Genomic DNA, 24,074 nt, shown 5'->3' with positions numbered 1-24,074 from the left:
CTGGAGGAAAACCTGATACAGTCTGCAAGAGAACTGCAACTTGGAGAGAAGATTTGTTCTCAAGCAAGGCAATGACCCCAAGCATAAAGTCAAAGCCACTCAGGAATAGCTTAAAAACAACAAAGTTAACAACCTGAAGTCGCCAAGTCAGAGTCCAGACCTCAATCCCATTGAGAATTTGTGGCAGGACTTGAAAGGGGCTACACATATCAAAGTTGCTGGTGAAGTTGTTCAAATAACCTATATACTTCCACCCCCATCAGGAAGGTCTGAAATAAGTGTTCATCAGCCACTTTGATGTGTGTTGCTTGAATTTCCAGCATCTGCAGAAATCCTCGTGTTTGCGCTTGAAAGGGGCTGTTCACTCACATTCCCCATGCAATCTGACAGAGCTTGAACAGTTTTGTAAATAAGAATGGAGAAAAATTGCAGTGTCCAGATGTGCAAATCTGATAGAGGCTTATCCACACAGGGTCAAGTTTGTAATTGCTGCCAGAGGTGCAACTACTAAATACTGACTTGAAGTGGTGAATCTTAACTGACATGTGGCTGTTGCATTTTACTATTTATTGTTATGTTTATTATTTAGTGTTGCGTTTGTTATGTTATGATTGCACTGCCCCTGAGAAACGTTGTCTCATTCTGCCCTGCAGAGCTGACGTATGGTTAGAATGACAAAGGTTTTTGAATCTCTTGAACACTTATGCAATCAATTATTTTGTGTTTTATATTTGTAATTAATTTAGATCACTTTGTAGAGATCTGCTTTCACTTTGACATGAAAGTGTCTTGTTCCATTGATCAGTGTCAAAAAAGCCAAATTAAATCCACTATGATTCAATGTAGTAAAACACTAAAACATGAAAATTTGTGGGGGGGGGTGGGGTGGTGAGTAGATAGATACTTTACTGACCCCAAAGGAAATACAGTGTCACAGCATCATCACAAGTGTAGATATAAATATTAGAAGAGAAGTAGAAAGAACAAAAAAAGTTACCTCAACCAATCTAACAGAGGTTCACCACTTCCCCGGCTATAGGTAAACTCATTATAGAGCCTAATGGCTGACGGTAAGAATGATCTCGTATAGTGCTCTTTGGAGCAGTGCAGTTGTCTTGTCTGTTACTAAAAGTGCTCCTTTGTTCATCCAAGGTGGCATGCCGAGGGTAAGAAACATGGTCATGCAATTTGGTAGAAGAAATGAAATGGATCTTTCCTCGCGTCCTTTGTTCTATCAGAGCCTCCAGTGTGTCCAGTTTAACTATTATAGCAGAACCAGCCTTTCTAATCAGTTTATTGAGCCTGTTAGCGTCACCCATGTTGATGCCATTGCCCCAGTACACCACCGCATAGAAGATTGTACTGGCGACAACAGACTGTAGAACATGTGAAGGAGAGGCCTGCATACTCCACAGGACCTCAGTCTCCTCAGGAAGTAGAGGCAACTCTGGCCCTTCATGTACACAGCCTCTGTGTTGGTGCTCCACTCAAGTCCGTCATCTGAGTGCACCCCCAGGTCCCCACCACAACCACGTCCTGGCCATCAATACCAGGGGGCAGTGCAGGCTTAGTCTTCCTAAAGTCCATCATAATCTCCATTGTCCTACTAACGTTGAGCTGCAGATGATTCAGCTTACACCATTTGACATAGTCCTCCACCAGGGCCTTGTTTTCATCCTCCCTTTATACATCCAACTATTGGTGAGTCATCAGAGAATTTCTGCAGAGGACTTGACTCACCACTATCTAAAGTCTGAGGTATACAGGGTAAACAGGAAGGGAGCCAATACAGTGTCCTGTGGGGCCCTAGTGCTGCTTATAGCCATGTCTGACACACAGCTCTGAAGCCGAACATAATGTGATGTGCCAGTTAGGTAGTCCATTATCCACGGTACAGTGGAAGTGCCAAACTGCATTGAACGGAGCTTTTCCCACAACAATAAGGACTGTATAGTATTAAAGGCACTTGAGAAATCAAAAAACTTGATCCACACAGTGCTGCCCTCTAGGCTGATTTTTATAGGCACTGTAAATGTTTCTGTCATACTCATATCCTCCCCTTCTGCTGGCAGCTCGTTCTACTCTCTCACCATTCTCAGTGAAGAATATTTAAGGAAAACCTTACATTATTCTTAAGTATTTCACCTTTCAGTCTAAATCTGTGACCTTGAGTTCTAGTCTCACCCAACCTGAGAGGAAAAAGTTAACAGGTATTCACCCCATCCTATCAAATCTCCCCTCATTCTCCTCACTCCAGGGACTAAAGTTCTAAACTATTCAACCTTTTCCTTTCATTCATGTGTTCATGTCTCGGTGACATCCTTGTAAATCTTCCCTGCAATCGTTCGATCTTATTGATATCTTTCCTGTAGGTAGGTGACCATAGATAACTCTTCTTCATAGAGCTGATTAGAATCTGGTTTAATGTCACAGACATATCTTTTGAAATCCAGTGTTGTTCTGTGGTATGCAATACATAAAAAAACTACAAATTGCAATCATATATACTATATTATAAAATGTATATTTTATATGTAAATAAAAGTGCAAAAAGAGAGCAAAATTATTGAGGTAATGTTCATGGGTTGTTTCTTGGTCTGTTCAGATATTTGTTGGCAGAGGGGAAGAAGCTTTTTTCTAAATCACTGAGTGTGTATCTTCAGGGTCCTCTACTTCTTCCCCGATGGTAGTATGCCGTGGGTGATGGGTGTCCTTTGTGACGGTAGTTGCCTTTCTGAGGCATCACCATTTGAAGATGGCCTTAATGCTGGGGAGGTTATTGCCCATGATGGAACTGGTTGAGTTTGCAACCATCAGCAGCTTTATCCACGATGAACAAAGCAATTTGCTGTTGTGAGATGACACTATACATTTTAAAGAGTCATACAGTATGGAAACAGGCCATTTGTTTCAGCATCTCTATGCTGAGTAATGGGCACCCATCCATAGTAATCCTGTCTTCCACATGCAGTCAATTCAAGTGCAGGTTCTAAATACTTTTTCAAAGCTTGCCACTCTCTAAATCTCTTTCCCGTTATCCTAAATCTATGTCTTCTAGTTTTATTTACCTCTGTTAGAAAATAGAACAATACAGCACAGTGTAGGCCCTTCAGCCCACTATGTTGTGCTGACCTTTTTAAACTAAGATCAATCTAACCCTTCCCTCCTATATAGCCCTCCATTTTTCAAGGAGTCTCTTAAATGTTCCTAATGTATCTGCTTTTATCACCACACTGGCAGTGTGTTCCATTACTGTCTAGGAAAAAAAAGTTCTACCTCTTACATCTCCCCTATAATTTCCTCCAATCACCATGAAATTATGCTACCTTTTATTAATCATTACTCTCCTGGCAGAAAAATGGCTATCCACTCCATCTATAGTTCATACCTTCGATCAAGTCACCTCTCATCCTCCTTCACTCCAAAGTGAAATGGCCTGGCTTTCTCGATCTATCCTCATAAGGCATGCTCTCTGATGCAGGCAGTATGCTGGTAAATCTCCTCTGCACCCTCGAATGCTCTGTATAATGAGGTGACCAGAACTGAACACAATATTCCAAATGTGATCTAATGAGTTTTATAGAGCTGCAAAATTAACTCAATGATAGGGGAGACATGTCTTGTTGTCTTCCTCACCTGTGCCTTTCATAAGTTAGTCCAATTCTTTATAGTTCAAGGCAACTAATCAATGCAGCATCTGGTAAACCTCCACTGTACATCTATTTATCCCTTCTGCCTAGGGGATGTCCATATCCCTTCATTTTCTGTGTAATCTTAAGAGACTCTTAATGTATTTCCCTCCACTACCACTCTGACACCGCTACCTGTAAAAACAAAACTTGCCACATACATTTCCTTTGAACTTTACCCTTCTCACCTTTAATGCATGTCCTTTAGTATTAGTTTTGACCCTGGTTAGGAGATACTTGTGTGCACAATCTATCCCCTTTGTAATCTTATAAATATCCAACAGCTCTCCTACTGCTCCAGAGAAGACAACCTACTTTATTCAATTTCTCATAGTATATACCCTCTAATCCAAGCGACATCCTCATGATCCTCTTCTGCACAGCTTCCATGTCCTTCCTGATGTGGGGAAACTAGAATTAAACAGTTGTGCCCTTGCCGTATTAGAACCTGGGTGGTGGGGTGGCGATGTTCTTCTGCTAGTCTGCAGGTCACCCTGCTTAGCCTCCTGATTGGGGTCACATAAAGCCATGGGAGCAGGTGGTGGATGGTCATATGCGCAGCTAGTCTTGGTATGCGACCACTGATGGGTCTCTAAAGAGTATTGATAATGGCTGGGGTCACCTGCCTTGTAAGGACACTGCCCAGAAGAAGGCTATGGCAAACCGCTTCCATAGAAAAATTTGCCAAGAACAATCATGGTCATGGAAACACCATGATCGTCCGTGTCATATGACACGGCACATGAATGAATGTATTAGATCCAGCAGTCTGGAAGATGAAATGTTGTATGGTGCTACTTTGAAGCAATGAGCGCAAGATCAGAGGGAATAGGATAGTGTTAACATATTATGTTTTCCATTTTAGTATTACAGTAACAACATCCTGCTACCCAGTGCCATCCATCTGCTGTCATGACCTTGTGTATGACTGGTTTGATAGCCTTGCTGAGTGCCTACACTGGAACGTCCGCAAAAAGCAGTCGCGCTTTGAAGAAATCACGGATTCTTCAGACACTGAATGTTAGTCCGAGGTGCACGTTCATTTTCCCCTATATCACTCTCCTTGCTATTTCCCTTAAAAATAAATCGTAACCCCCTTGAGTTAGGCTGAAAGGGTATGCATCCCATTCACATTAATTGGAAGACTGCCAGAGTAATATTTGATCAGTTACAATTATTTTGTCTTCCTCTCTCTGGAAGCCCCCTTCCATGCCCAATTCCTTGTACCTTCGTCACCCTGAAGAAAAGAAAATTCCTGGAGTCAGAAAACCGGGAAGAATGGTGAAAATGCATCAGCTCCCTTCACTCGGGACTGGAATTTGGATATTACTGCTTTCTTGCCTTTCTTTCAAGGTGCCTTTATAAGCAAGTTAGCAGATTTTACGGAATGCATCCTTGCTGCAGATGTAATGTTAAAAATGGAATATGACAGTTTCACCCGAGACAGAAGAATGGAATGAAGTATCACTCCAGAGACCTGAAGACAGTCTCGTCCCATTGCTGAGGAGGTGCTGCAGAGTCAGACCATCGTTTTGGATGTGTTGGTAAGCAAAGGTCCCATGTTCTCTCTTGCGGGCATAAAAATTTGTTGTTACTTTGAATTACAGATCTTTCTCCATTGTCCTACCAACATTTGCTTCCCTATTGACCATGATTGAAGCAGATTCACCATTGTTGCTGTTTATGGGATCTTTTAGATTGATTTCTCTATTTACCACAGAGATGACACCTGAAGAAGGAACCTGATTTGGATATATATTGGAATCTCCAGTGATTATAAGCCATGCTATTGAAATGCATATTTATTTTTAGCCAAGACATTACTTCAAGTCTAATGCTTGCGACATCATTACTGACTGGCACAGTTGAAGTTTATTTCCAGTTGGTGAATGAAGGGAAGTTGGCCGTTACTTTGTTTCCCAAGTTTCAGCATTCCAGGATGTTAAAATTTGCCACTTTGGATGGAGCGGTGTAACTACATTGTCCCTTTGGCAAAAATAGAAAATAATATCTAGGAAAGATACTATTTCAAAATGGTCATTTTTGAGGCCTATCATTAGTTTGCAACTTAGTCAAGTGAGACTTGTTGCGAAATTGGCAGCCTATATTCCTTGGCTTGTTTTCTTAAAGTTAATTCATTCAATTGCCCCACATTTAAGTGCGGATGAGTTCAGGCTGCAATATCAGCAAACCAATCTTTCCTGAGGAATTCAAACTTCATTCCTGCCCAGTCTGATGGCATACAGTTATCTTCACTAGCCTATGTGGCTTTTGCCCGAATGGAGATTTCACCTGGTTTAATTTCCATTGTGCATGTCTACAACGTAATTCGTCAGTCTTGGATCCAACTTGTGGATGAACGTTGTTCTGAGAGCAGGGACGAGGGCAAAGGAAGAGCTATGCATTGGGGCTACAGTGCTAAATGCCCAAGAGCTAGCAAACACTGCATTTCGGGTGATGATCAAAATTCAATGTTTGTACCCTTAAGGAGGTCAAACTAAAATGATTTCCAGCTGTAATTGACATTAATGTTCCCAATTTAACTTACAGATAATATGTCAAAGAGAACCAAATTCAAAAATAATATCTACATTTTCATAATGGATGAATGCACAGTATAGTGAGGTAGATATTGAACTTGCTGCAGATACACCCATAACATTAAAACAGTTTACATTTCCAGTTTAAGTATATGGAATATTATACAAAATTACCAAAGATTTTTCAATAAACTATTTTAAATCTTAAATCATGCTACTCTTTTACTTCGTTAAATTAACAGGAGTGCAGTGTATTTGATAAACATGAGATTCTGCAGATGCTGGAAATCTAGAGGAACACACACAATCCTGGAGGAACTGAACAGGTCAGATAGCAGTGATGGAAATGAGTAAACAACAGTTCAGCTGAGACCTTACTGATGAATAACAATTGTTTAGTCATTTTCATAGATGTTGCCTGACCTGTTGAGTTCCTCCAGCATTTTGTGTGTGTTGCAGTGTAGTTGATGTAACTTTAAAATCATGCTGGCATTTGGTTGAGAGGTAGCAGCAATAAATGGGATGTGGTAATTGAAGTTCCACAGCATTTCTGTCTGCTCACTTTCAACATTCATTTGACCCTCATACCCTGCATCTGGGGCCCTCATACTTGATGCTGGAGAATGCAGGGGGTCAGGCACATCTGTGGAGGAAATGGATAGCCAAGGTTTCAGTTTGAGATCTTACCAGTCAGCTGAAAAATCTTCACCAGAAACAACGACTCCCCATCCTCCATCCCAACCCCAACAGATGTTCCTCCAGCTTCTTGTTTTGCTGCTCCAGATTCCAGTATCTGTGGTCTCGGCTGCTTGGGATCAATAGCTCTGGCCAGTGGGAACCAAGATTCTTTCCAATCTATACTTGTTCATGAATGCCCTCAAACACTGAATCACTTTATGTTGTTGAAAGTTTAAAGATGTGTGAAAGAAGCATTTTGCACAAAGGGTGGTTGTGAGGCAGGTACAGTGGCAACGTTTAGGAGGCATTTAGATGAGCAAACAAACAGGCAGGGAATGGAGTGATGTACAGGCAAATGGGGTTAGTCTAGATTCACATGGCGGGCCGAAGGGCTTATTCCTGTATTGTACTGTTCTGTCCTATCTTGACTTCCCTCCATCTTCTTTGAGTCCACTCTATTCTAGTTTCCCTTGCTTTAATCATACAATTCTGATGACCAGTGTTCAAATTTTTTTTAACAATACTGTGCTTTCTCCATTAGTATGGGTTGCATATCTCTCTGGCTTGCACTATATCTCATTTCCTGCACTACTGCTCTCACCCAGAACAAAAAGTTCCTCATTCTCATCTTGCACTCCCACCTAGACTCCAGATTCAAAAATCATACTTTAATTTCTGCCTCTTATAGGGTGACAGCTCCAACAGACATCTTCCTTTTGTAGTATTTTGAAGGGACAGACCTCTGACTCTCTGGTCCACTCTTCCATCACTAGCAATGGCCACCCCCACTCCAGGCACCTTCCCCTGGAACTACAGATGCAACTTCAGCCCTTGGTCAGTTTTCTTCTGGAAGCCCAAGCATTTTTTTCAGATGAGGCAGTCTCTCAGATTTACTCAATTCAGCATTTCATCATGGCTAATCCAATTTTCCTCTCAGCCCCAGTTTCCTGCCGCCTTCCCCTATCCCTGACCAATCAAGAATCTGTCAATCTCTGACTTAAATATACATGAAGACTTGGCATCCACAAATAACTGTGGCAAAGAATTCCACCTCATCTCTGTTCTGAGGCTGTCCCCACTTGCCTTACTCTCACATGGTAGGAAATATCATCTCAACATCCACTCTATCAAGGCCTTTCACCATTCAATAGGTTTCGATGAGGTCACCCCTCATTCTTCTGAATTCAAGTGAATACTCGCCAAGAGCCATCAAACACTCTTCAGGAGACAAGCCATTAAATCCTGGAATCATTTTTGTGTACCTCTTTTGAACCCTACCAGTTTCAGCACATCCTTTCTAAGGAGCTCAAAACCTCAATACTCCGAGGTCTCACCACTGCTTTGTAAAGTCTCAACATTACATCCTTGTTTTTTATATTCTAGTCCTCTTGAAATAAATGCTAATGTTGCATCCTTTGTGCCTTATTTTTGTATTTTGTCTCCATTTAGAAAATAGTCAACGCTTTCATTTCTTCTACCAAAGTGCACGACCATATATCTCCCAATGGCGTATTCCATCTGCAACTTCTAATGCCCATTCTCCTAATCTAAGTACTTCTGTAGCCTCTCTAATGTCCTTAAAATTACCTTCATATCATCTGCAAATGTTGCAGCAAAGCCATCATTCAAATTATTGACATATAATGTAAAAAGAATTGGTCCTAACACAGACTCCTTTGGACCAGCACTAGTCATCGGCAGCCAGTCAGAAATGGCTCCCTTTATTCCCACTCTTTGCCTCCTGCCAATCAGCCACTGCTTTATCCATGCTAGAATCTTTCCTGTAATATCATGGGCTTGCAGCTTGTTTAACAGCCTCTTGTGGCATCTTGTCAAAGGCCTTCTGAAAATCCAAGTAAACAACATCAACCAGTTCTCCTTGGTCTATCCTGTTATTTCTTTAAAGAATTCCAATGGATTTGTCAGGTGAGATTTTACCTTGAGTAACCATGCTGACTACGGCCTATTTTATCATGTGTCTCCAAGCGCCTTGAGATCTCATCCTTAATAATCAACTCCAAAACCTTCCCAACCACTGAGGTCAGACTAACTGCCCTATAGTTTCCTTCTGTCTCTCTCCCTTTTTGAAGGGTGGTGTGACATTTGCAATTTTCCAGTCTTCCAGACCATTCCACGATCTAGTGATTCCTGATAGATCATTACTAATGCCTCCACAATCTCTTCAGCAACCTCTTTCAGAACCCTGGGATGTACATCATCTGGTCCAAGTGACTTTATCTACCTTTGTTTCCCAAGAACCTTCCCTCTAATAATGTTAACTTAATACACTTCATGATCCCTGACACCTGGAACTTCCACCATATTGCTAGTGTCTTCCACAGTGAAGACTGCTGCAAAATACCTAGTTTATCCATCATTTCCTTGTCCCATGTTACCAACTCTCCATCATCCTTTTCCAGCAGCCCGATATCCACTCTCGTCGCTCTTTTAAACTTTACCAAAACTTTTTCCAGAAATGTATCCTCTTTTATATTAATGGCTAATTTACTTTTGTGTTCTATCATTGCCTTCTGTTTGTTTTTAAAAGCTTCCCAATCCTCAACCACACGATGCTCTAAAAAGCCATCTCGTTAGCATTCTAGAAATCCCCCACTTAGAATCTGGTACCAACTTCATTTTCCCAATCTACAATGACAAAAATAATACAATTGAACACTTACCTGACACCAGTTTAGGCAATAATCCCCAGAAAGAAGCTAGCCACAGAAGCTCTGCTTTAGTTATGGGACAGAAATCTCAGTCATAAAAAGAAAAACAGTTCCTTATTACTTAAGTATGGAAAATCCTGTGCTGCTTGTCCCCAATTTTGTGATGAAGGCTTTCAGCATCTTACAGCAGAAAGTAGGCAGCAGACCCATTCCCAATCCTACCCCACATATTATTCAACCTCCTTTTGGAAGCTACCAATCTGCTTCTAACAGTTCATTGCAATTAGTCAGAATAACTTTTTCTGCCTTATTTTGTTAAGAGTTAGACCAAACTTGGAGTATTGTGTTCAGTTTTGGTCGCCTCATGAACATAGAATAGTACAGCACATTACAGGCCCTTTGGCCCACAATGTTGTGCAGACCCTCAAACCCTGCCTCCCATATAAACCCCCACCTCAAATTCCTCCATATACCTGTCTAGTAGTCTCTTAAACTTCACGAGTGTATTTGCCTCCACCACTAAGGCAGTGCATTCCACGCACCAACCACTCTCTGAGTAAAAAACCTTCCTCTAATATCCCCCTTGAACTTCCCACCCCTTACCTTAAAGCCATATCCTCTTGTATTGAGCAGTGGTGCCCCAGGGAAGAGGCACTGGCTATCCACTCTATCTATTCTTCTTAATATCTTGTATACCTCTATCATGTCTCCTCTCCAAAGAGTAAAAGCCCTAGCTCCCTTAATCTCTGATCATAATCCATACTCTCTAAACCAGGCAGCATCCTGGTAAATCTCCCCTGTACCCTTCACAATGCTTCCACATCCTTCCTATAGTGAGGCAACCAGAACTGGACACAGTACTCCAAGTGTGGCCCAACCAGAGTTTTATAGAGCTGCATCATTACATCACGACTGTTAAACTCTGTCCCTTGACTTATGAAAGCTAACACTCCATAAGCTTTCTTAACTACCCTATCTACCTGTGAGGCAACTTTCAGGGATCTGTGGACATGTACCCCCCGATCCCTCTGCTCCTCCACACTACCAAGTATCCTGCCGTTTACTTTGTACTCTGCCTTGGAGTTTGTCCTTCCAAAGCATTCCACCTCACACTTCTCTGGGTTGAACTCTATCTGCCACTTCTGCATCCTATCAATGTCTCTTCTGCAATCTTCAACAATCCTCTACACTATCTACAACACCACCAACCTTTGTGTAGTCTGCAAACTTACCAACCTAGCCTTCTACCTCCACACCCAGGTCGTTAATAAAAATCACGAAAAGTAGAGGTCCCAGAACAGATCCTTGTGGGACACCACTAGTCACATCCTCCAATCTGAATGTACTCCCTCCACCACCACCCTCTGCCTTCTGCAGGCAAGCCAATTCTGAATCCACCTGGCCAAACTTCCCTGGATCCCATGCCTTCCGACTTTTTGAATAAGCCTACCATGTGGAACCTTGTCAAATACCTTACTATAATCCATGTAGATCACATCCACTGCACTGCCCTCATCTATATGCCTTGTCACCTCCTCAAAGAACTCTATCAGGCTTGTTAGACACACTGTGCCCTTCACAAAGCCATGCTGACTGTCCCTGCTGACACCATGATTCTCTAAATGCCAATAGATCCTATCTCTAAGAATCTTTTCCAACAGCTTTCCCACCACAGACGTAAGGCTCACTGGTCTATGATTACCCAGACTAACCCTACTAACTTTTTTGAACAAGGGGACAACACTCGCTTCCCTCCAATCCTCCGGTACCATTCCCGTGGACGAGGACATAAAGATCTTAGCCAGAGGCTCAGCAGTTTCTTCCCTCGCCTCGTGGAGCAGCCTGGGAATATTTCGTCAGGCCCCGGGGACTTATCCGTCCTAATGTATTTTAACAACTCCATGAAAGGAAGGATGTGGAAGGTTTAGAGAGCATATCTTATGAGGATAAATTGAGTGAGCTGGGACTTTTTATAGTGATAGAGAATGAGAGGTGATATAGGCACATGGAGGGTTATATGGGAGGGAAGAATTAGATTGATCTTGGAATTGGTTGAAAGGCCATCACAAAATTGTGCCATTCTATTTTAATTTCAGAATTGGTTATTCTATCAATTATTTAAAAATAAGATCTCAAAGTTCCTTTCTAGAGTGCCAGTTCTATCTGGACACAATTTGTATCAGAGTTTAGAGAAGGTTACAGGCTGTGATGTGAGAAAATTATAGTTTTGGCCTTGCTAAAAACCAGTATTTTTACTTGACCCTTCTTCTAGAATTAAAATGAAAAGGTAAATCAAGAGCCACACAACTGTTTCATTTTTTTAATTGCATTAAAGGATACATTTAATTCCTCAAATAGCTAAACAGTTATTGTTTAAATAATGTTCCAGTAATCATAAAGACAAATCTTTAAATTATATAGCAATCCAAATATGGACATAACTGGGTTTGAACAAGAGCAAGGAGCAAGCACTTCCCCTCCTCTCACTCTCTCTCCTCTCTCTCTCTTTGTTGCTGCAATACACACAAAAGAGCACTGGCCAAGAGCTACACTATACGATGTACGAATACTCAAAAAAAAAACATTTGAGAGCAGGTTCATACTCACTACCAGAAAAACAACTGGCACGCTGGCAAATCTTTCTCCAAGAAAGACACATGATAACAGAGAAAAAAAATGCTTTATCATTTCATTAGGAAAAGCATATGAATATAGAAAATTCCTACACTACCAAGTATTTCTTTTCTGTGCTATAGTTTAATTAATTAAACAGTAACTACAAAGTTATGTGGTCCATGTTCGGGTTACTCTGTGAAATGTCAGAGCTCAGTTCAATACCGCACGACAAACAGATGCTGGAGACTAATTAAGTTCCACATTTAACTCAAAACATCAGCCACCAGGAAAGTGTCAGAGGTCTAATGGATATAGAAAGGCTTGAAACTGAATAAAACATTTTTTAACACTTCTAATTGGCTGGCCATGTGTGTTGCAGTTGAAGGGATATTAAGGAATAAGATGTTAATTATCAATAAAGTCTGAAATTCTATTGCAAAAGGACTTATTGAGTAATAGGGTCAATGAGATTCACAATGGCATCAGGATTTCCTGTGTAAGAGTTTCATTTTTTTCTGGTCCTTCCAAACCACATGAAAGTCTACAGCTGCAGTTGTCTGATAAAACTTACATGCAATGCGAAAATTACAGCCAGTTGAGTATTACTTTAGCTGAAACATAGATCCAATTCAAAATCATTTCTGCATCATTTTTGGAAGGAATATTTTGTATGGCCAAGTTGAATTGGCACTTCCCAACCTTTCTTATTCTCCTCACTGCTGAAAGAGGTTAAAACTAATAGATGTTGGAGAATAATTACATCCATTAACTAATCTCATGCTTTGAAGGGACAGAAATTCTTTGGCTACACAACCTAAATTTCTGAAATTATCACATATTGTGCATAGCCGAAGCATCATTTTATTTATTCCTAATTATAAAGGCAATCCTTAAATATTGTTTCTGCATACGTTTAACCAATTCCATCCACAGCAGTTGGAAAAATAAACACTTGCTTCTATTAATTGTTAATAACGGTAAAGATGTCAAATTTTAACTGAAATGGAAGGACTGCTTGATGTAGCAAACAAGACACATTTAATGGTTTGTTGCCAGATTCAAGGAGCTTATTAAATAGAAATGGACTTTTCTATTTTGGTTCAGCTTTCTGTTTCTTAACAGAACTCCCACCACCAGATTTGCACTCTTACTGGTCAAACTTGCGGCAAAACCGGGAGACCTTTCAAAGAAGATCTGGCACCCACACATTCTCCAGATCTCAAAGATGTCAATTGCCTGGATGATAGCATCTTCCAGCTTTACGGCAACATGTTAATTTGCTGTTTATTTGAGTGTAGTTGGTAAGTCCACTGAGCCTAGAGAGTACAGATGCTAGGGATGTGGGTATTTTAAACCACGACTCTGAGATTTTGCCCCTCAGTTCTTTCTGCTGAGCAAGGATGGACAGACAGCTTTGTGAATTTCTCTCAGACCACTGAATGGGCAGTATTTGTGATGGGAAATTCATAGTCTTTGAAACAAAACACTGAGGAAAATTCTATGACTCCCTCCAACTCCACCAAAATGTAGTGGCTTTTGATCATTGTGTTTTGAGTGGGACAATTTTAAAATGCTATGCTTATCATGCAGTTTTAAATTTCACAATTTCTCATTTGTGGCATCCACAATTGACCAGATGTCCCCAACAATGTGGAACTGTCTCCACCATCAGCTCCTTGTGCTTGACTGCCAGAAATAGAAGTGTCCCTGTTCTATGACTTGCTGTGTAGTGGTTGTGTCGTCTCCTCCTCCTCCTCCTCCTCTTCTTCCTCGTCCTCGTCATCTGTGGGCTGATCTAGTTCATCTTTAGTGATCATTTCAAAGTCATTCCCATTACCGCTGCTATGCTGGGAACAGTCATCATCCCTCCGGTCACTGTCCGTGTCTGACACCCTTTCTGCGACTGCGCTCTCCACCGCCACTGATGCCTTTGCTCCCGAGTCTTCTCCTTCTTCCTCCTTCGCCTCCTCTTCGCTGAGTTGTGGCTGTTTTTCCTCACCAGATTTCTTGGAGTCCTGTTTAGGCCCTTTATACTCGTGTGTGTATAGGGGCCTGAAGGAGTCTATGAAGCCAACGTCCGCTGTCAGGTTTGGCAAAAACCAGAAATGGTGGCGGCCACCAGTAAGGAGCCAGATTAAGAGGAAGAGAATGCATCGAGCTGCAAGGATTTGAAGAGATGAATATATAAGCATCAGTACTAAGCAGCAGTCAGTCATAAAAGTCACACTATTACCAAAAGATAAGGCCACCTCCTGGACACAAAATTTAATGGAGCTTGAAGACTCACACCCGAAAGTTTAGGAACAGGTTCTTCCCCTCCATCATCAAATTTCTGAATGAACAATGTGCCAACCCATGAACTACCTCAGTAGTTCTTTTAGTTTTCTAAAAAAAAATTGCACTGTTCTGCTGCCACAAAGCAAAGAAAAAAACGTGTCAGTGGTATTTAAGAGGCTCTTAGATAGGCAGATGAATGGTGGGATATGGGCATTGTGTAGACAAAAGAGATTAGATTGGTGGGTGTTTAATTAGTTTGGCACATTGAGGGCCTGTTCCTAAGCTGTACTTCTGTTTTCTTTAAAAATAGTCGCGCGGGGGGGGGGGGGGGGGGGTCAGTGAGGAACCTCTTGGCCAAATTAAAAAATTCGGCACTGATATCCCAATTTCGAGAGTTAAGCACAATAACCTTGGCAGAAGGAGCGCAGCCTTGCAAGAGGGATGACGATGGGAAAATGTGCTATGACCATAAGATGCAGGAGCAGTATCAGGCTATTTCACCCATCAAGTCTGTTCTGCCATTCAATCATGGCTGATTTATTATCCCCGCTCAATCCCATTCTCCTGCCTTCTCCCCATAACCTTTGCCGCCTTACTAATCAAGAACCTATCAACCTCTGCTTTAAACACACCCAATGACTTGGCCTCCACAGCTCTCTAATGCAATGAATTACCCAGATTCATCTTCCTTTGGCTGGAGAAATTCCTCCTTATCTCTATTCTAAAGGAATGTCCTTCAATCTGAGACTGTTCCCTCTGGTTTTGAGATTCCTCCACTACTGCAAACAGCCTCTCTATCCAGGCCTTTCAATATTTAATAGGTTTCAGTGAGATTGCCCTGTCAATCTTCTAAACTCAAGCGAGTACAGGCCCAGAGCCATCAAATGCTCCTCATACATTAATCCTTTAATTCCCAGAATCATTCTTGTGAACCACCTCTGAACCCTCTCCAATGCCAGCACATCCTTTCTTAGACAAGGGACCCAAAACTGCTTGCAATATGATGCTATTCAGACATGTGGAGTCCTCTCCCTGGCCAAAAGTAATTTATTTCTCTACTAAAATCATGAGGTTATCTTTCCAGAGTGGCACTGTACAGCAGATCTGTGCTCAGTGGCTTTACCTTCCCTATATCACAATAAAATTGACAAATTTTATTACTGTTTTGTAATACAGGACATCCTGAAAGGAGTGTGATATAAAATGCTGTAGCTTCGGCTTCATCTCCTTAAGACTATTTTCACAGAGTCTTACAGCATTAAACAACAGGCCCTTCAGCCCAACTCGTCCATCATGCTAGTCCTATTTGCACACATTTCAATCATATATTTACTCATTTTGAGATATAGGCCCTTCCAGCCCTTTGCGCCCAGCAACTGATTTTTAACTCTAGTCTAATCACAGCACAATTTACACTGGCTAATTAACTTATTAACTGGTACATCTTTGGAATGTGGGAGGAAGGCATAGCACCCAGAGGAAAACCACGTGGCCCTGGGGAGAATGTACAAACTCCTTACAGAGGACACTGGGACTGAATTCTGATGCTCCAGGCACTTGTAATCTTGTGAAATTTATTTGCTATAAATCAGTTGTACGATGATTATAAACAAGAGGAAATCTGCAGATACTGGAAATTCAAGCAACACACACAAAATGCTGGACGAACTCAGTGGGCCAGGCAGCATCTATGGAAAAGAGTATAGTTGACATTTTGGGCCAAGACCCTTCAGCAGGACTGGAGAAAAAAGGATGAGGAGTAGAGTTAAAAGGTGGGGGGTGGGGGAGAAACGGGAGGGGGAGGAGTGATGTAAAGATCTGGGAAGTTGATTGGTGAAAGAGATACAGGGCTGGAGAAGGGGGAATTTTAATAGGAGAGGACAGAAAGCCATGGAAGAAAAAAAAGGGGGGGAGGAGCACCAGAGGGAGGCGATGTGCAGATAAGGAAATAATGTGCGGGAGGGGCAAGGGAAAGGCGGTGGGGTGCCATCTAGAAATCGACGTTGGAGGCTACTCAGGCGGAATACAAGGTGCTGTTCCTCCAACCCGAGTGTCACCTCATCGTGACAGTATTGGAATGGAAATGAAAAGTGCAATTAAAATGGGTAGATTCTGGTGGATCTCGCTTTTTCTGGCGGATGGAGCATAGGTGCTCGGCAAAGCAATCTCCCAATCTACATTGAGTCTCATTAATTTGTTTCATTTAAAGATACAACCCGATCAATGAGCAGGAGGTGCCCAATTACACTCCTGTGACTAATTCAACCATACATCTTTGGATAGTGAGAGGAAACGAACACCTGCAGAGAACACACGTGGTGGTAGGGAGAACGCATAAACTCCTTACAGACAGCGGCAGGGACTGAATGCATGTCACTGGCGCTATAGCGAACGCTAACTGCTATGCTGTTGTGCCATAGCAGTTAGCGTGGGCGCGCAAGGTGGAAAATAATCGAATGCAGATCTTCACTCACCCACTGCGAGGAGGAGGATGCTGGCCACGAAACAGCCCGCAGCAACACTGAGGTAGTAAACACCCACTCGCATCTCCGCAGGCCACAATGGAAAAAGTGTGGCAGCTATCACCGCAATAACTGTTCAACAGCCAAACACACACAACGTTAGTCCAGCCCTACTCTGAAGTCAAGACAGACCGCTAGAGCAAGTAAGCAAAATAGGGAGGGGTGAGGTGGCAGTGCACAGGGGGGAGAGGGTGGATGAAGACATGAATGGGGTAATAAGCATACATAAATCGTGGTGCCTGATGGCTCCTTGAACCATTTACCTAATACCAGTCCCATTGCAAACGTCTTGAAATGAACAGGATCATAAATCCACACATAAACCTGCAAAACAAAATCACAGAAATGGACAGAGTATTCACTCCAAACACTGGAAGTACAGAAATAAAAGCACAAAGATGCTGGTAACTATTCAGATCAGGTGGTGTTGGAGCAGCGACAGGGGTTCAATTTTTGCCGCTTTCTGTAAGGAGTTTGTATGTTCTCCTTGTGACTACATAGGTTTCCTCTGGGTGCTCTGGTTTCCTCCCACATTTCAAAGACATACAGATTAAGGTTAATAAGTTACAGACGTTATGCTGTGCCAGAAGAATGGCAACACTTACGGGCTGCCCCCAGCACATCCTCAGACCGTGTTGGTCATTGATACAAATGACACAGTCACCGTATGTTTCACTGTACAAGTGATAAGTCTAATCTCATTGAATCTTGGGAGCTGCCCAGCACAATTTTTGCTGCTTTGATTTGATACAAATGACACATTTCACCGCATGTTTCGATGTATACCTGACAAATAAAGCTAACCTTTAATTCCATTATTGTTTATTCTCTCCACACCTTCATTATTTCCCCCCCAAGTCCCCAGATTATACCACTCACCCACACACGAGTGCACGAGGAAATGCATGCTGTTGCAGGAAAGCCCAGAGACAGTACCCGATGTTAAGACTGAAGCCGGGACTTTGCCGTTGCAAAGCTGCAGCTATACCAGATATACCACTGAGCTTCCCATTTTTAAAACAATCTTGGGGACTAAAGGATCAGAGTTAGCACCAGGTTCCAGTTCTAGACTAGACAGTTCTATGACCCTTGCTGGGGTCAGAATGGAACTAAGTGGTGACCATGCTTAGTGGGGCAAGAGGTACCGACGACCTCTGACCATGGGTCACCAGCTTGGAAAGGGTTTCGGAAGAAGCTGTTTTTAATTTTAAAAATGGGGAGCCCAGTGGCATATCTGTTATAGCTGCTGCCTTGCAACACCAGAGTCCCGATGATAATCACTAAATGTCAGAAACCCATTACTCTGGGCCATTGCCCTGTATCAATGGGACTGTACTGCATAGCATCATCTGCACAGAGGGCAACAAGACAGGCCTCCTTGGGAAAGCTTCTACGGCTGATGATTACCAGGGAGGCACAGTGGCAAGCAGTGAGTGTTATGCTTTACAGTGCTAGCAATCAGTGTTCGATTCCCACTGCTGCCTGTACATAATTCTCCCCATGCCTGCACAGGTTTCTTGCGGGTGCTCTGGTTTCCTCCTACATTCCAAATACGCCCAGTCAGAGTAACAGGGTAAGGGTCAGTAAGTTGTGGGCATTCTATGTTGGCACTGAAAGCAGCATTTGATTTGATCAACTGCAGTGGCCATTGATGCAACAACTGAAGCAAACAATGCATTTCACTGTATGTTTTGATGTTTCAATGTACATATGATAATAAGGCTAATCATTTTTATTTCTTTTGTTTTACCTCATTTCCATCAAGGAAAAATTGGTCATTATGCGGCTCCAGTTTAAATTTTCTTTTCGTTTCCTTCTTTTTCTTTGGTGTTCCTGGAGCTTCATCCTAAAAAAAAACAATACAGTTTTGATGTACTATCTTGCAGCTGTGAGGGTCAGGTTTGGAAAAGTGGAAAGAATTACCAGAATGAAAACGGACCTGATAAGTAAATGCTTCACACTAACTGTCCTCCAGTCAAATCACTTAGACTCTACATAGCCACTCCTCCTCCTTTGAACCCATCAATGCTAATTATTCCAGCAACGCCTGTTCACAAATACCACAATCGCACCACTATTACTCAGCTAACTTTTCCTCTTAATTTCTTAAAGAATATCCTTAATTAATGTACCAAATGTTTGTCAGGTCTGGCACTTTACCTCTCTAACTTCATCTTCATAATTATTATAATTATACAGCGGCACAGTAGTTTAGTGAGTGTAACACTACTACAGTGGATTCAATGCGTGCAGCTGTCTATAAGGAGTTTGCACGTTCTCCCTGCGGCCACGTGGGCTTCCTCTGGATGGTCTGTTTCCTCCCACATTCCAAAGGCATATGGGTTAGTAGGTTAGTTAGACAACACGGGCTTGTATAATAATTTTAATCACCTCAATCAGATCTTTTTCTGATGGTAAAGAACTCCTGAGTGATCTTAGAAGTGTACAATCACGCTTCCTAAGAATTAAAAAAAAGCTGGGTGGGCCAATCGCAAGTATTTAGGTGTGTGTATGTTACAGAATGGGTCAGTTATAAGTCTTGAGCTGTATCAAGTTCAAGTTCAATTGTTATTCAACCATACACATGTATAGAGCTCAACAAAACAGCATTCCTCCAGGTCCATGGTGCAAAGCAGAGTAAGGACAGTCACACACACCACATATAGTTATGATAGCACATACAGTCACACAAATAGTATTAGCACAAGTCCCTGTGGCATGGTCTGCAGACTGGAAGTGCATGGGATGTTGTCCTGCAGCCACGTTTCTACAAGAACAAACATGCAGTAGTTCCCCATCTTGCGCTGGGTCAGCCGCAGGCAATCCAGCTTATCTTCCAGGAAGCAAATACAGGACAGCAGCGCCCACGGAAAAAGCCAGCCCCCGACCCAGCACGGATTCCAATGCGCTCACCGCATGAGGGTCTGGTCTGCTTAACAACTGAGGCCACACAGCTGCCCCTGCCATCGGTCTTGACAATGAACCAATCAACTGGACTTGCTATATTACCAGTGTCCAACCATTTGCTGGATACAGACAGGTGGCTGCAACCAAGGGTGCTGCCCTTTTACCAGAAGCCTCTGAACTCCTCCACAATATCTAAACTTTTGCTCTCAATTTCCTCTCTGTACCAGTGACAGGTACTGTACAGAAACACTTCCCTAGGAGCGGTGGTGATGGTGGGGTGTTCTGCCCAACTTCCAGTCCTGAATTTAACTAGGCCAACCATCTTTCAATGGTTGGTACTGCTGGTATCTTATTCCATTTCAGTGCTGAAGGATCATGGAACAGCAGTTGTTCTGAGGCTTTTTAGGCCCAGAACTTGTGGTCAGCATTGAGTTGTTTCTGCTTATATCTTCACTCAGAAGAACACTCAATTATTTTGCATGGAACTTCCATCCTAAAACTTGCAGTTCTGAGAACTGCTAAACCTTTAAAACAATGAATGTTTCTTCATGCTGAACATGACAAAACTACTAAAGGTATTACTCTTTTTGTTTTGCTTTGGATTTCCAGCCTGCCCAAGTATTAATAACTATTTAAAATATTATAAAATATGGACATTTTTGGAAAAGCAAATACAAAAAAAATATAGCAGGGAAACAGGCCCTTTGGTCCAACTTATCCAGCCCAACTAAGATGCCCTTCTAAGCTGATTCCATTTGCCCAAGTCTGAGCCATTTCCCTCTAAACCTTTCCTATCTCTGTACCTGCCTTAACCACTTCCTCTAGCAGTTCATTCCAGTACCCTGATAATATAAATATACTGATCACACTTGGTAAACATATTGCTTCTCAGGTTCCAATTATATCTCTCCCCTCTCACTTTAAACTGCTGCCTTCTAGTTCTTGATAATCCAACCATGAGAACAAGAAGGTGCACATTGACCCTATGTCCCTGATGATCTTCTGTAATTCTATAAGATTACCACTTTTTCTCTTACCCTCCAATAAAGTCCTAACTGCTCAGGTCTAGTTTTTGGGTCCAGTCATTGGCTAGTCTGCCGTACAAGGCCTGAAGTTAAGGCCCTCATCCAGGGTCCAATCCAGTTTCATCAGCAAATCATAGGTCAATACTAAAGATCAAAGCACGAAGATAAATTGGAGATCCAGATCGAAGCCCACAGTTCCATCGGAGGTCTGGATCGAAGCCCACAGGTCGAGGGGAGGTCCAGATCAAAGCCCACAGGTCGATGGGAGGTCCAGATCGAAGCCCACAGGTCGATGAGAAGTCCAGATCGAAGCCCACAGGTCAATGGGAGGTCCGGATCGAAGCCCACACTTCGATCGGAGGTCCAGATTGAAGCCCACAGTTCGATCGGAGGACTGGATCGAAGCCCACAGGTCAATGGGAGGTCCAGATCGAAGCCCACAGGTCGATGGGAGGTCCAGATCGAAGCCCACAGGTCGATGGGAGGTCCAAATTGAAGCCTGAAAGCAGATCGGAGGTCCGGATAAAAGCCTGAAAGTTGGTTGGAGGTCCAGATCAAAGCCCGAAAGCTGATCAGAGATCTGGATCGAAGCCTGAAAGCTGATCGGAGATCTGGATTGAAGCTCAAAGGCCAATCAGAGACCCGGATCAAAGCCCAAAGGTAGATCAGAGGTTCAGATCAAAACCTGAAGTTTGTAAATGCAAAATGTGTCACTCAACAGTGACCAAATGTACATTGGGAGACTCCATGAAAGGGTTCAGAGTTTATAAATCTATCTCATCAATACCTGAAATTAGACACTGCACCCAGTACATCACTTTTAAAATCTTTACTTGCTATTCCTCTTACTCAATTGCACGATTCGTTTACTTATTCATTTTTAATTTTTTAACAGCACATCACTGGCAGGGCCAGAGTTTATTATGCCATTACACTGAACTATCCTTGATCTTTGAAGATTGCTCTGTCATGTCACAGGGCTATAGAGATTCATGTGCACAAAAGGCATTAATGTATCAGCCTTGTTCTTAATGCCCTAATTCAACAGTTTTATGAGGACATTTGGCCCAACTGATCCATGCTGACCAGGATGCCCATATAATCTAGTTCCATTTGCCCGTGTTTGACCCACATCCCACTAAACCATATTTACATGAGGTGCTGCCTCAAGTAGGTAAAATCTGTCATCATTAGCTACCACTGGGGAGCAGGTACAGAAGCTTGACATCCTGCACCACCAGATTCAGGAACAGCTACTTCTTTTCAAACATTTGGTTCTTAAATCACTACAATTTAGCAGCACTATGAGCACTTTCCACTACAATGGACCTTTTCCCATTCTAATTGTGTTCTTACTTGTTTAACTTTAATTCATGCTTAATCCATGTTTCTCTTATGACCGTTTTGTATTTGATGCAATGTGCCTGTGACACTGCTGCAAGTGTATTTTTCATTGCTCATTTGTATTCTGCAAATGTACATTTGACAATAAACTTGAGTTTGTACCTTTCCTATTCGCATACTTGTCCAAATGCTTTTTATATGTTCTTCATGTACCTGCCTCAACCACTTCCTCTGGCAGCTCATTCCATTCACAGACCACCCTCTGAGTAAAAATATTTGCCCTTCAGGATCTTAGTAAATCTTTTCACTGTGTGAAAAAAGTCAATCTTTTATTCCAGTTTACACCATTAACAGGATTTACATTCCGACCTCATGCAATGGAATTTGATCTCAACTGCATCAATATTGCACAGTTCTGGATTACGTAACCACTGTCCTGATGCAAGGCTTTGACCCAAAACATTGACAATTCCTTTCCTTCCGTTGATACTGCTCGGCCTGCTGAATGTGTCTCATGGATGGTTTGTTCAAGTTCAAGTTTATTGTAATTCAATCAGACACATGTATACATCTAAATGAAACATCGTTCCTCTGGGGCCACGGTGTAATATTAGCACAAGTTCCTGAGTGGCCTGGCCTGAAAATTGACAGTTTAACATAAAGTGTAAGGTGCATGTTTATATTAAGAATAGAATAGAATAGTACAGCACAGTACAGGCCCTTCGGCCCACAATGTTGTGCTGACCCTCAAACCCTGCTTCCCATATAAGCCCCCACCTCAAATTCCTCCATATACCTGTCTAGTAGTCCCTTAAACTTCTCTAGTGTATCTGCCTCCACTACTGACTCACGCAGTGCATTCCACGCACCAACCACTCTTTGAGTAAAAAACCTTCCTCTAGTATCCCCCTTGAACTCCCCACCCCTTACCTTAAAGCCATGTCCTCTTGTATTGAGCAGTGGTGCCCTGGGGAAGAGGTGTTGGCTATCCACTCTATCTATTCCTCTTATTATCTTGTACACCTCTATCATGTCTCCTCTCATCCTCCTTCTCTCCAAAGAGTAAAGCCCTAGTTCCCTTAATCTCTGATCATAATGCATACTTTCTAAACCAGGCAGCATCCTGGTAAATCTCCTCTGTACCCTTTCCAATGCTTCCACATCCTTCCTATAGAGAGGCGACCAGAACTGGACACAGTACTCCAACTGTGGCCCAACCAGAGTTTTATAGAGCTGCATCATTACATCGCGACTGTTAAACTCTATCCATCGACTTATGAAAGCTAACAACCCACAAGCTTTCTTAACTACCCTATCTACCTGTGAGGCAACTTTCAGGGATCTGTGGACATGTACCCCCAGATCCCTCTGCTCCTCCACACTACCAAGTATCCTGCCATTTGCTTTGTACTCTGCCTTGGAGTTTGTCCTTCCAAAGTGTACCATCTCACACTTCTCTGGGTTGAACTCTATCTGTCACTTCTGCATCCTATCAATGTCTCTCTGCAATCTTCGACAATCCTCTACACTATCTACACCACCAACAACCTTTGTGTCGTCTGCAAACTTGCCAACCCACCCTTCTACCCCCACATCCAGGTTGTGAATAAAAATCATGAAAAGTAGAGGTCCCAGAACCGATCCTTCTGGGACACCACTAGTCATAACCCTCCAATCCCAATGTACTTCCTCCACCACGGCCCTCTGCCTTCAGCAGGCAAGCCAATTCTGAATCCACCCGGCCAAACTTCCCTGGATCCCATGCCTTCTGACTTTCTGAATAAGCCTACCGTGTGGAACCTTGTCA

The 24,074-nt window shown here is 42.4% G+C and overlaps 2 protein-coding genes across 11 annotated transcripts in view; one reads left to right on the top strand and one right to left on the bottom strand.

Annotated features, from left to right (window-relative positions):
* LOC140196160 (NAD kinase-like) overlaps positions 1 to 24,074 on the top strand; it is a 117,454-nt gene that overhangs the window by 84,605 nt on the left and 8,775 nt on the right. For 3 of the 9 annotated variants that reach the window (XR_011885638.1, XR_011885640.1, XR_011885637.1), the window contains exon 12: positions 4,555 to 5,233. The exons of 3 other annotated variants lie outside the window; for them this stretch is intronic. Coding sequence is in view for 2 of the 6 variants with exons in the window: in XM_072254906.1 (XP_072111007.1) it covers positions 4,555 to 4,714 (160 nt within the window). In the remaining 4 variants the exon portion in view is untranslated. Of the gene's footprint in view, positions 1 to 4,554; positions 12,261 to 24,074 lie in introns of those variants that run through there. 3 more of the 9 variants (XM_072254906.1, XM_072254905.1, XR_011885639.1) reach the window with 2 other exon arrangements.
* sec62 (SEC62 homolog, preprotein translocation factor) overlaps positions 11,904 to 24,074 on the bottom strand; it is a 45,212-nt gene continuing 33,041 nt past the window's right edge. For both annotated transcript variants that reach the window (XM_072254911.1, XM_072254912.1), the window contains 4 exons: positions 18,742 to 18,837; positions 17,255 to 17,315; positions 16,944 to 17,063; positions 11,904 to 14,350 (listed from right to left, as the gene is read on the bottom strand). In XM_072254911.1, coding sequence (XP_072111012.1) covers positions 13,905 to 14,350; positions 16,944 to 17,063; positions 17,255 to 17,315; positions 18,742 to 18,837 — 723 coding nt within the window. In that variant the 3' untranslated portion in view covers positions 11,904 to 13,904. The remainder of the gene's footprint in view (positions 14,351 to 16,943; positions 17,064 to 17,254; positions 17,316 to 18,741; positions 18,838 to 24,074) is intronic.

This window comes from Mobula birostris, chromosome 4 (assembly GCF_030028105.1).
Source record: "Mobula birostris isolate sMobBir1 chromosome 4, sMobBir1.hap1, whole genome shotgun sequence".
Taxonomy (NCBI): domain Eukaryota; kingdom Metazoa; phylum Chordata; class Chondrichthyes; order Myliobatiformes; family Myliobatidae; genus Mobula; species Mobula birostris.
The sequence above is the reverse complement of the archived record's forward strand: the minus strand, read 5'-3'. Positions and strand labels throughout refer to the sequence as shown.